Source organism: Natrix helvetica (assembly GCF_964273705.1).
Source record: "Natrix helvetica genome assembly, chromosome: 4".
Lineage (NCBI taxonomy): Eukaryota > Metazoa > Chordata > Lepidosauria > Squamata > Natricidae > Natrix > Natrix helvetica.
The window spans coordinates 19,663,285-19,673,182 of NC_138550.1; the positions used below are offsets into that span (position 1 = coordinate 19,663,285).

The window sequence follows — 9,898 nt, forward strand, 5'->3', positions numbered from 1 at the left end:
GGCAAGTTTAAGAATTTATTCTAAAATAGAATAGCATGATGGACATGTATATATGCGTATTTCTTAACATCTGTCTTTATTTTCTTCTCCTTTGTGTCAATATCCACAAACGCTGTATAACCCTGCTAACAGAGCATGATGTGTGATGCAGCTGAGAATCAAGTGGATTCTTTTCTTAAGGAACAATCATTGCTCTGAAAGTGATCATCAGAGAAGTGACCTTTTGCCCTGAATATTAATACACATATCATATTGTACTAGAAATTGTGCCATCTCATTTTTGCCCTCCTCTCTCCATTTGCAGAGGGCTAAGAGCTATGATTTCAGTATGTGTTATCTGCATAATACAAATTGTACTAGTCTGGAGAGATATAAGGCTGGAAGCAGTCAAAGATTTTTACAAAAGCATTTATGAAAAGTTCAAAAAATGGAAATGGCAACAGTGCAGCAGTGTTCACTTTCCTGGAACTAAACGTTGCTATGCACTGCCCTTAAAGAGAACATATAAATACTTATGCAAGACAACAGTCATCTCATCTTCTACTATGTTCTTATTCAAATTAATTTCCTTGTTGTGAAAATATCTACAGACTCCTCGCATCCTCACATCCTGGACATAAATTGTTTCAACTTCTACCCTCAAAACGATTCTAAAGGGCACTGCACACCAGAACAACTAGACACAAGGACAATTTTTTCCCCTAATGCCATCACTCTGCTAAACAACTAATCCCCACAACACTGTCAAATTATCTACTAAGACTGTATTACTATTATTCTTCTCTTCCTTCCTAGTACCTATCTCTTTTCTAATACCTATCTCTTTCCACTTATAACCATGTTGCTTGTATCTTTAACATTTATATTGTTTTATTTGTTTCCTAGTATCATTTGATTGCTTATTAGTAACCTATGACTATCACTAAGTGTTGCATCTTATGATTCTTGATTAATGTATTCTATTTTATTTTTCTTTATGTACACTTAGAGTATATGCACCAAAGACAAATTCCTTGTGTGTCCAATCTCATTTGGCCAATAAAGAATTCTGTTCCGTTCTATTCTGTTCTATTCTATTCTATTGTTCGTTCCTAGTTTCCCGTTTTTATTCTTTTACATCTTCATTTAGGAGGCCATATGTTTTTGTGTAGCAACGTGCACAGTAATAAATGCAAAGGAATATTTACTTAAGCATTTCAGAGCACTCTGGGGATAAAACTGAAGCCGTTTATCAGCACTGCTATGGAGATCCAAGTGTGTAGAAGAGTGGGCTTTTATGTTGCGTCCTACAATTACATTTGCATCTACATCTACTTGGAGCCCTATACAATCATAAGTTGGTTTGCTAGGTATACAATACTTGTTTAATCGGTCATTAAGCCATTTTGGCTTTGATTGCAAAGTAAAGTGTACATTACAGTTAGTCAGAAGCTCAATTCTGCCAAGCTAGACATCATGAATGGCCATCGTTGATTTATATAGTTCAAGCAGCCATTGCTGTGCCCAATTTACAGTACCTGTATACCAGAATCATGTGGTCCCACCCAAGCACAATTGGACAGATTCTTTAGATTATTCTCCGGTAGCCCAATCTAGCTTTTCAATTTAGCCAAGCACTATTGCAGGGGTGGGGAACCATGGCTCTTTTGCGACTTGTGGACTTCAACTCCCAGAATTCCAGAACCAACATGGCTGCCTCAGGAATTCTGGGAGTTGAAGTCCCCCAGTCATAAAGGGGCCATTGTTTCCCACCTCTGCTATAGAGCAGGGACCTCCACCCTCCAGCAAACCTCCAAGCTTTGCTGGCTGAGGAATTCTGGGAGTTGAAGTCCACAAGTCGCAAAAGAGCCATGGTTCCCCACCCCTGCACTATTGCATCTCTCCATGTTCTTGAATTTGGCCTATGGTTGGCAGCAGCATTCTTGAAAAATATGTGAAGATCTTGATCCATATTAGAGTCTACTGGCTCCCAGGAAGGCAATTTAAAGTCTGTTATAGGTTTAGCACAACTGCTAGATCTAGATCTCCAGCATTTTTCTAAGAAGTCAATACCCTTAAGCAATTAAAGGGAAATTAGCTCAGTCTAAATACAGTAGTGCATACATACAGTATAATGAAAGCCCATTTTAAAAGAAAAATCAAAATTAAGGAACTCTTCAGTTAAGGAGCTAAGGTTAGTAGTTTTCCCTTGTCATGCAAGCTTTTTAAAAGAGGAGGGTTTAGCTTCTTTTGATTCCTTTTATTTTTGTTCCTGTTTGAGCTCTTTCCCTGTTGTTGAGAGGCAAACCAAAAAGAAAAGAAATTTAGATTCACAGAGATTTAGACTTGAGATCAGGAATCCATTGAAAATTCAGGTTTTTCAATGATGCATATATCACCATTGTAACCAAATTCATCCATCTTGCTGATGGTTATTCTCTCCCTCCCCCCCCCCCGCCCCCGGCATTAGAATCTTCTCCAAAATATTTGTGTGATGTGTTCAAAATAGGATAATTTGAGCCTGGTCATTTCTGCCTTAAGTGAAAACTCGGGATTTATTTATTTAATGGTCCCTCAGTTTGCATTCTTGGCTATCCATGGTATTCTCAGGAACTTTTTTTTCCCAACACAAAAAGTTCAAAGTTTTATTTGCTTCTTCAAAGTCCAACTTTTGCTCCCCTAGAGTGTCATAGGGAATACCGTGGCTTGCATGATTCAACACAACATTTGAATATATTTTCCAAGATCTTCATGGCTGCTGTATTAAATAAATGTCTATGGAGATTCTCAGTCATTCAGGTCATGGTTCTCCCAAAGGTGCTTTTTTCAAAAGGCAACTGGACTTTCTGGTTTTTCTTTGAAGACGTTTTGCTTCTCATCCAAGATGTCTTTCTCCCCCCCCCCTCCAGCTGCATCTTTCCAGACACTATTTATCTGAAAATGTACTCTCCCACACCAATTCCTTTGTACTTCGGAAGAATTTCAGAGAAGCAATTCATCATTAGCTTCTTTTCTCAAAAGGCTTTCTCTTAATTGTTTGCTGATATTTTACGCTGACCAGGTCAGGTCAGTGTTGGAGTCAGCACCCCACGCCAGCACCCCATGCCGGGGTTGCTGGTGATTTATTTTAATTTGAGATTCGGGTTAATGTCAGCGTTCCAAATATTATCCAGAATTAAATCAGAATTCAAGGCGTAGCTTTCATCAAAGTTCTAATTCAATAAGAGAGACATGTTGGTAGAAACTGTGGAAACCCGAATCCGAACGCTGACACAAGAAGATTCAGCGAAATGTCTTCAAAGAAGCGAAATGTCTTCAAAGAAAAACCAGAAAGTCCAGTTGCCTGTTGAAAAAAGCACCTTTGGGCTCTATTAAGTACTAGTGTCCACTTTTGACTACTTGTTCCTTTACTGTTGATGGATGATCCCAAAAGGCAGGTGTCATCTACCACTTTGATATCTTCATTGCCAATATAATGAATTATGCATTATTTATATGCATTATATGAATATTTTGAGGAAAGTCTTTAAGGCAAGGTTTTTAATTCTGGTCAAGGTAGAGATGGAAGGAGGATTGCCATTTGCCTCTTCCCAACAGAAAGGGATTTCCCTAGGGAGAAAAGGTTGGTGACATCATTATTGAGGCAACTTTGGTACGGCACAATAGGGTTGTGAATTTAGGGCAGTGGTTCCCAGCTTGGAGCCCATGCCTCACCAGTGGGGCAATTTGATTTTTAATGGGGGGCGATTTGAACCTTGTTTAAACCAAGTTAATTTAGGCTTCCTCCATGTGAGTAGATTTCACTTTTTGAGTAAAGTAAGAATTATGTGTCACTGGGGAGGGGGGATCAGGATTTTAGAGATGCTTAGGTGGGGAATGACCCAAAAAAGATTGGGAACCACTGGTTTAAAGCCTTCTCATGGGAAGGTGATGATGCCCAGTCCATCTCATCTATGCGTCCATGCTTTATTATTGTCTGCTTCTTGGAATATTTCTTCCTAAATGTTCTTCCTGATGATGACTCTTGAGGCAGATCTACATGCGTCTTATTTGATAGGCCGTATTGAGACAGGAAAAGCTAAAAGGCAACGTGCTTCCAGTACAGGTAATTCATAACTTACGACCACAATTGAGCCCAAGTTTCTGTCGCTAAGCAGGACATTTTTGAAGTGGATTTTGTCCCGTTTTACAACTTCCCTTGCTACAGTTGTTAAGGGAATCGGCACAGTTGTTAAGTTACTAACGCAGTTCTTAAGTGGCTTCTCCGCTGACTTTGCTTGTCAGAAGGTAAAACATAAGGCATCCCATAACCCTGGGACATTGCAAGCATCAGAAAAACGGATCAGTCGGCAAGCGGCTGAATTTTGATCAGGCGATCATGGGGATGCTGCAATGGTCGTAAGTGTGAAAAACTCCGTCACAAGCCACTTCTTGCAGTGCCGTTGCATCTCCGACCGATCGGTAACCCGACCGCTGCACCTTGAAAAGGCAAGAAAAGTCCAAACGCGGACTTTTGTCTCCCCTAGCAACACAAACGTGAGGCTTAAGGGCGGTCGTAAACCGAGGACTGCCTGTCGCTTGGCTGATCCTCCTTCACTTCCAAGTCAGGGACCGGGCTAACTTGCCCGAAGTGCTTAAGACTAGATCTCGAACTGAAGCCGGCTCGGTTTTTCCCCTCACTTCTATGCGGGGGGGGGGGGGGGAGGGATCGAAAGACCGCGTCGAGGGAGGGGAGGGGGCGCAAAGGAGCCCCCCGCTGTGTCGGCGAGGCGACACCGGCGGGAAGCGCAGCCAGTCGGAGACCTTGCCTGCGTGACGTCACCGCCCGGGCTGGCTATAGGCTGAGAGGCCACTTTTTGGCGAGAAGCGGCGGCGGCGGCGGAGGCTTTGCCCCTTTCATTCAGCGCTTTCCGCAGCCCGTGGTCGGGGGGCGTCCTTGCCATCTTCTTTCCCCTCCTTCCCCGTTCCGCAGACACCGAGGAGCAGGTGAGCTAAAGCCATCCCTCTTCTTTCTTTCTTTCCTTCCTTCCTTTCTTTTTTCTTTCTTTCCTTTCCTACAAAGGCTCGCCTTAGTGCAGCGGGGGCTTCCTCCGAAGGCGCCGGCGGAGGGAGGGAGGGAGGGGGGGCGTTATATAGCTGTCATGCAAGAGGGGGGCGGGTGTGCCGGGGAAGAGGAGTCGGTGGGAGGGGGGGCGGGAGAGAAAAACCCCACCAGCTGCCCAACGTCGAAACTTTCTCAGCCTCCAGAACTTGAGGTTCTGGAACGGTCAGGTAAGGCGAGCTCGGCAGGGCTGCTGAGTAATTGGGGATGGGGGTGTGGGGCGTGATGGCTGGGGTGTATCGATGTGAATCTCCGTGACAGTCGTGACCCACGAATTTGCAAAAAGGGCTCTTTCTCTCTCTCTCTCTCGGGTGTGGAGGGACAGCCGGGAGGAATACAATGCAGTCCTGCGTTTCTCACCTTTGAAAAATCTCGCCTCTCGCAGATGGTGCTTTTGGGGGGGGGGGGGTGAGGATCATACTGTGCCTGAAAGGATCTTTTTTTTTTTTTAATGGTGATTAAAGGGTTTGGGTTTGTTTTTTTTCCTCTCCTCCCCATGGCTCCAGGGTGGTCCATTTGGTTTGTTTTAAGGCAGGGGAACAATGATTATTTATATTTATTTTCCATCTTCCTTTTCTCCAGCAAAGAAAAATGAGGGAGGTGTGAAGGGCTGGGCAAGGCATTCCCTCCCTTAGCGTAAGGTGGCGAGCATCCTTCTCGGTGGAGAAATCTGCAGCGGGATCTTTTAGGGGGAACGGAAAAGCAAGCAACCCCCCCCCCCCAAATCAAATCAACCCGAGACCCTCCTCGATGAGTGCGGCGGAGCTATCCAAAGGGTCCGGCTACTCCCTGCCCCCCTGCCTTTTGAATAGAACATCTGGCTTTTCCAATGCCAGCGGCACCTGCATCACGCCAATGGGGCAATTCTTCCAGTCCTTCTCCTCCACTTTTGTCTTGATTGTCTTGGTCGCCCTCATCTGCTGCCTGATTCTTCTCTCCCTGATCACTTTCCACATCCACAAGAGGAAGATGAAGAAGCGGAAAATGCAGAAGGCGCAAGAAGAGTATGAGCGGGACCACTGCAGCACCAGCACCCAGGCGGGGGATCCGTATGAAATACCCCAAGGAAAAGAATCATCCAGTCCAGGGAAAATCACCCAGGATTCTAGTACCCCTTCTCCTTCTGGCCCGGAAGCCCAGAATCCCCATCCGGAAAGATTGGCATTGGAAACAGATACTCCTGGGCTCTTGCAAACAGTGGTATTGTCTTGATTTTGTTGACTTCTGTTTGTGGGGACCTCACCAAAAGACCTTTTTTTTTGGTGTTTGTATATATTTGAGTGGCTATTATTATAATCTTGAAGATAATGATGATTATTGATAATATATATGAAAGAACTAACCGACCCATCAGTATTCAAACGCATGTCAAATTAAATTGTGTTCTTCAATTACTTTTTTTTTTGTTCTTGCAAACAGAAGGATGGGTCTTTTTTTCTTTCCAAGTGGAGAAGACGAGGAAAAACTGCCCAGTGCTACCAAATATAAAACAATATTCCTTGAAATCAATGGTTCGGGCTGACCTATTGGGATGTACATACAGAAATGTTTCCTGTGATATATTACATCAAATTTACATTTCGTTCTTTTGGGATGGGTGGGTTACACAAACCTATAATGGTATTGAAAGGACTGGGTTTAACTCTACTGACAATAATGAAAAGCTTGAGGGAGACTTTGGCAAGTTTGAAGGTCTGTTTCTAAGAGTGCATTTGAAACCCTGTCCTGGGACTTGACAATGGGGGGACAATAGTGGTTGGTCCAATTTGACACAATCAAGAATGCATTAACCTTTTTTTTGTGAAATCTGTCATTGCTCTCTCTTCCTCCTCTGCTTTTCCAACTCTTCCACTCTCAATTTTAGAGATTAGCTTTGGTTTTCCCTTTTGTAGGAGTAATATCCAAGTTTAGAAACGATCTCCACCCTCTAACGATCTCCACAATCCTCTTTTGGAGGGAAAAATGACTTTTTTTTCTCTTTCTCTGCAGTATTACATACCCTATGTCTTGCAAATGGTGAATGCAGAACAGTTGAGCTTTGCTTGTGTATCTATATCGATAAGAGAGAATGGAGGTATTACTTCATAGGAATGTTTTGGGATGTATCTTTGTCTCTCTTTAAGGCTTTGTTTTTTTTAAATGTATCAGCCTTTTTCTTACATTAAATCTGGATCAAGATACCTTTTCAATGACTAACACCAAGGTGATGTACAGTAATTTATTTTACCATCTGATGTTGGCACTCTGGGACAACCACCTGATACATCTTGTGAACTATCTTCTACAATATATTCTGGTATATTTTGCCCTATTGAAAAATGACTTCAGCATTGATGTAGTATTGAGCTGTCTTCTACTGTCCTGATTAGACGATATATTTGTTTTCCCCCACCCCTAACCTTTAAATGAACACAATGCAATGGCAGCGTACCTCTTTTCCCCTCCTCACGGATCTCACTTGTGAATCTGGACTATAGAGGTTTGGTGTTAAGGTACCATCTATTAAAAACAGGAAAGCATTTAAAAAAAAAGACTGCTGTGTTTTTACCCCATCCACTCACCCCTGGATAAATAATCCTTCGTTGCTTGTGGAAACTGAATGAGTGGTTTGTGCTGTATCTTTGTTAATATTAATAACAAGGAGAACAATTCTGCTTCCATTAAACCCTTTGAAGTGCCATTAATTTCAGTTGATGAGACTTAATCTTAGGGCACAATCTTCCATTCATAGATGTGGAACTAAGAATTTGCATTGAAAGATTGCAAAGGAAACATTCACAGGACTATGCTGTGACTATCTAATCCTGAATATTTGTAACTTTACTTCAGTTCTCAACCAACCGTAGAGTTTACCTGGATGACATTGGACCATTCGTTCTCTCCTAGAACAGACTGCTTTGCAGGGTTGTTGTAGGGATAACTTTAGGGGAGATCTGCCAAGATGAGCCTTGAATTTGTAGAAAAAAAAGAACATAATGCAATAAATAATGATATTTAAATAGATTTAACTTTATATAACTGTACTTAAGCTGGGTGGCTTTTTTTTAAAAAAAATGAACCTTTCCTTTTAATTAAAAAGTTACTTCAATAAAAAATGTTACTTGATTAAATATTTATTTATTTGATTTCCATAGCCACCCATTGTGTATTTAATATATAAGTAGCTATTACTTGATCAGTAAGTCCGTAAGTGGGTGAACTAACACTCCTAAAATCTGTTCTGTATGATATCCAGCTAAGTGGATATCATACAGAAGGTGCATCGTAATTAATATCGAATATACTGCAAAAGAATGGAAGAGCTGTTTCACAGACAAACATTTAGAAATAAAAACGAATACGATTCAATGTTCTATCTTTAATATTGTTCTGCCGGCTCTTGTCTTTCCGCTATGGTGATTGAAACTAATTGTTTTAAAAGCAAGATTATGTACATTTCGATAATTCCATTGTAATACTTTAGAAGATCGTTGGTGGGTAGAATTATCAGAGAATAATAGCACAAGTCTAAAATGTACAATAGTTGCAATGACATTGTGGCATCAAAATGCAAGGGATTCAGTATCTATCGCTTATTTTTCTTTGCTTCTTGGATTTTCCTTTCGCTCTTGACCAATTAGACTGAAAAATTGCTGCTGGGTGAAATCTCTCTCTAGTGCTTAGAATCATAAAACTAGAAGGAGCCATTCGGATAACTGAGCCCAACTCTTGCAGAAATCCCAATTAAACTGTGCTTGACAGGTGTTTATCGTGAATATATCCGATGAAAGGAAACCCACCACCTCTTTCTGAAATTAGTTCTAGTCTCAAACGGTACAGTTCAAAAGTTTTGCTGGCATTTAATGGAAATCTGCCTTTTTATAATTTAAGGTTACTGTAGGAAAGGATCATGGATATCCTTGGTGTGACTCCTTTTTAGGTATTACAAGACGGTTAGAGTTGTTGTTTATCTTTTCTCAAAGCTAAACTTTGCCAGTTCCTTAATATCTCCTTGTTCTTTATTATTCTTGCTGTTACCATTCCCTGAACCTATTCCTATATGTCACAGGTTTTTTGCAGTAGCTTAGAGTGCCCATTAAATTCAAGACTGTTGAAGGATATGGTTCTTTTTATGCAACTTATCTATCCTCAGTGAAAATAATTCAGAAGCTTATGATGGTACATCTTCTTTCTGGCATTTTTATTTACCAGTATTCATCCCTTTTTAGTTCTTCTTTCTTTGTTGTTCCTTTCAATTCTTTGAAGGCAGAAGTAAAATGCTGTAGAAATAAGTTTACCATCTCAGCAAAGGTAGACCACAGTCTTGCTGAAATCAGTATCTATGACTGACTTGTCCTGTAATGATCTCAGTAAGATTTTACTTTAGTTGGACATATTGGAAATTGGTTGTTTTCCATTCCAGATTGCTGGTAGGGGCCCATATATGATGTGCTTCCATTTAAATTAATTACCATATATGCTATACATATAAAAGTAGATTCTGTAGCAAGGAGTAAATTTTAGCATCCCCTTTCTCCAATGTCTAGTTTTAATTTTTAGTTAAAAATTAACTACTTTTTTTTAAGTTAATGGTGATGTTTGAAAGATGGACCATTTGGTGATGAGACAAACTAAAGGTTTGTCTCATCACCAATAGAAACAAACTAAAGGTAAAACTGCTCCAAACTCGATTGCAGAAAATATGGCTTCAGCAACAGAGTGGTCAATGCCCGGAATGCTCTACCTGACTCGGTTGTAACATCCTCAAACCCCCGTAACTTTAACCTCAAACTGTTTAGCGTGGACCTCACTCCTTTCCTAAGAGGTCTATAGGCGGCA

The 9,898-nt window shown here is 41.1% G+C and overlaps 1 protein-coding gene across 2 annotated transcripts; it reads left to right on the top strand.

Moving 5' to 3' along the window:
• Positions 1-4,841: 4,841 nt before the first annotated feature.
• LOC309391669 (uncharacterized protein C11orf87 homolog) lies at positions 4,842-8,413 on the top strand. 2 transcript variants are annotated; one of them, XM_081952333.1, is made up of 2 exons: positions 4,842-4,965; positions 5,663-8,413. In XM_081952333.1, the coding sequence occupies exon 2, from the start codon at positions 5,831-5,833 to the stop codon at positions 6,290-6,292; it is 462 nt and encodes a 153-aa protein (XP_081808459.1). In that variant the 5' UTR covers positions 4,842-4,965; positions 5,663-5,830; the 3' UTR covers positions 6,293-8,413. The 2 variants fall into 2 exon arrangements, with proteins under 2 accessions (XP_081808459.1, XP_081808460.1); XM_081952334.1 differs by lacking the exon at positions 4,842-4,965 and adding an exon at positions 5,175-5,250.
• The last annotated feature ends 1,485 nt before the right edge of the window (positions 8,414-9,898 follow it).

What these genes read in the sequence shown, in the direction of transcription:
- LOC309391669 (XM_081952333.1), top strand. Translation starts at nt 5,831, where the DNA reads ATGAGTGCGGCGGAGCTATCCAAAGGGTCCGGCTACTCCCTGCCCCCC.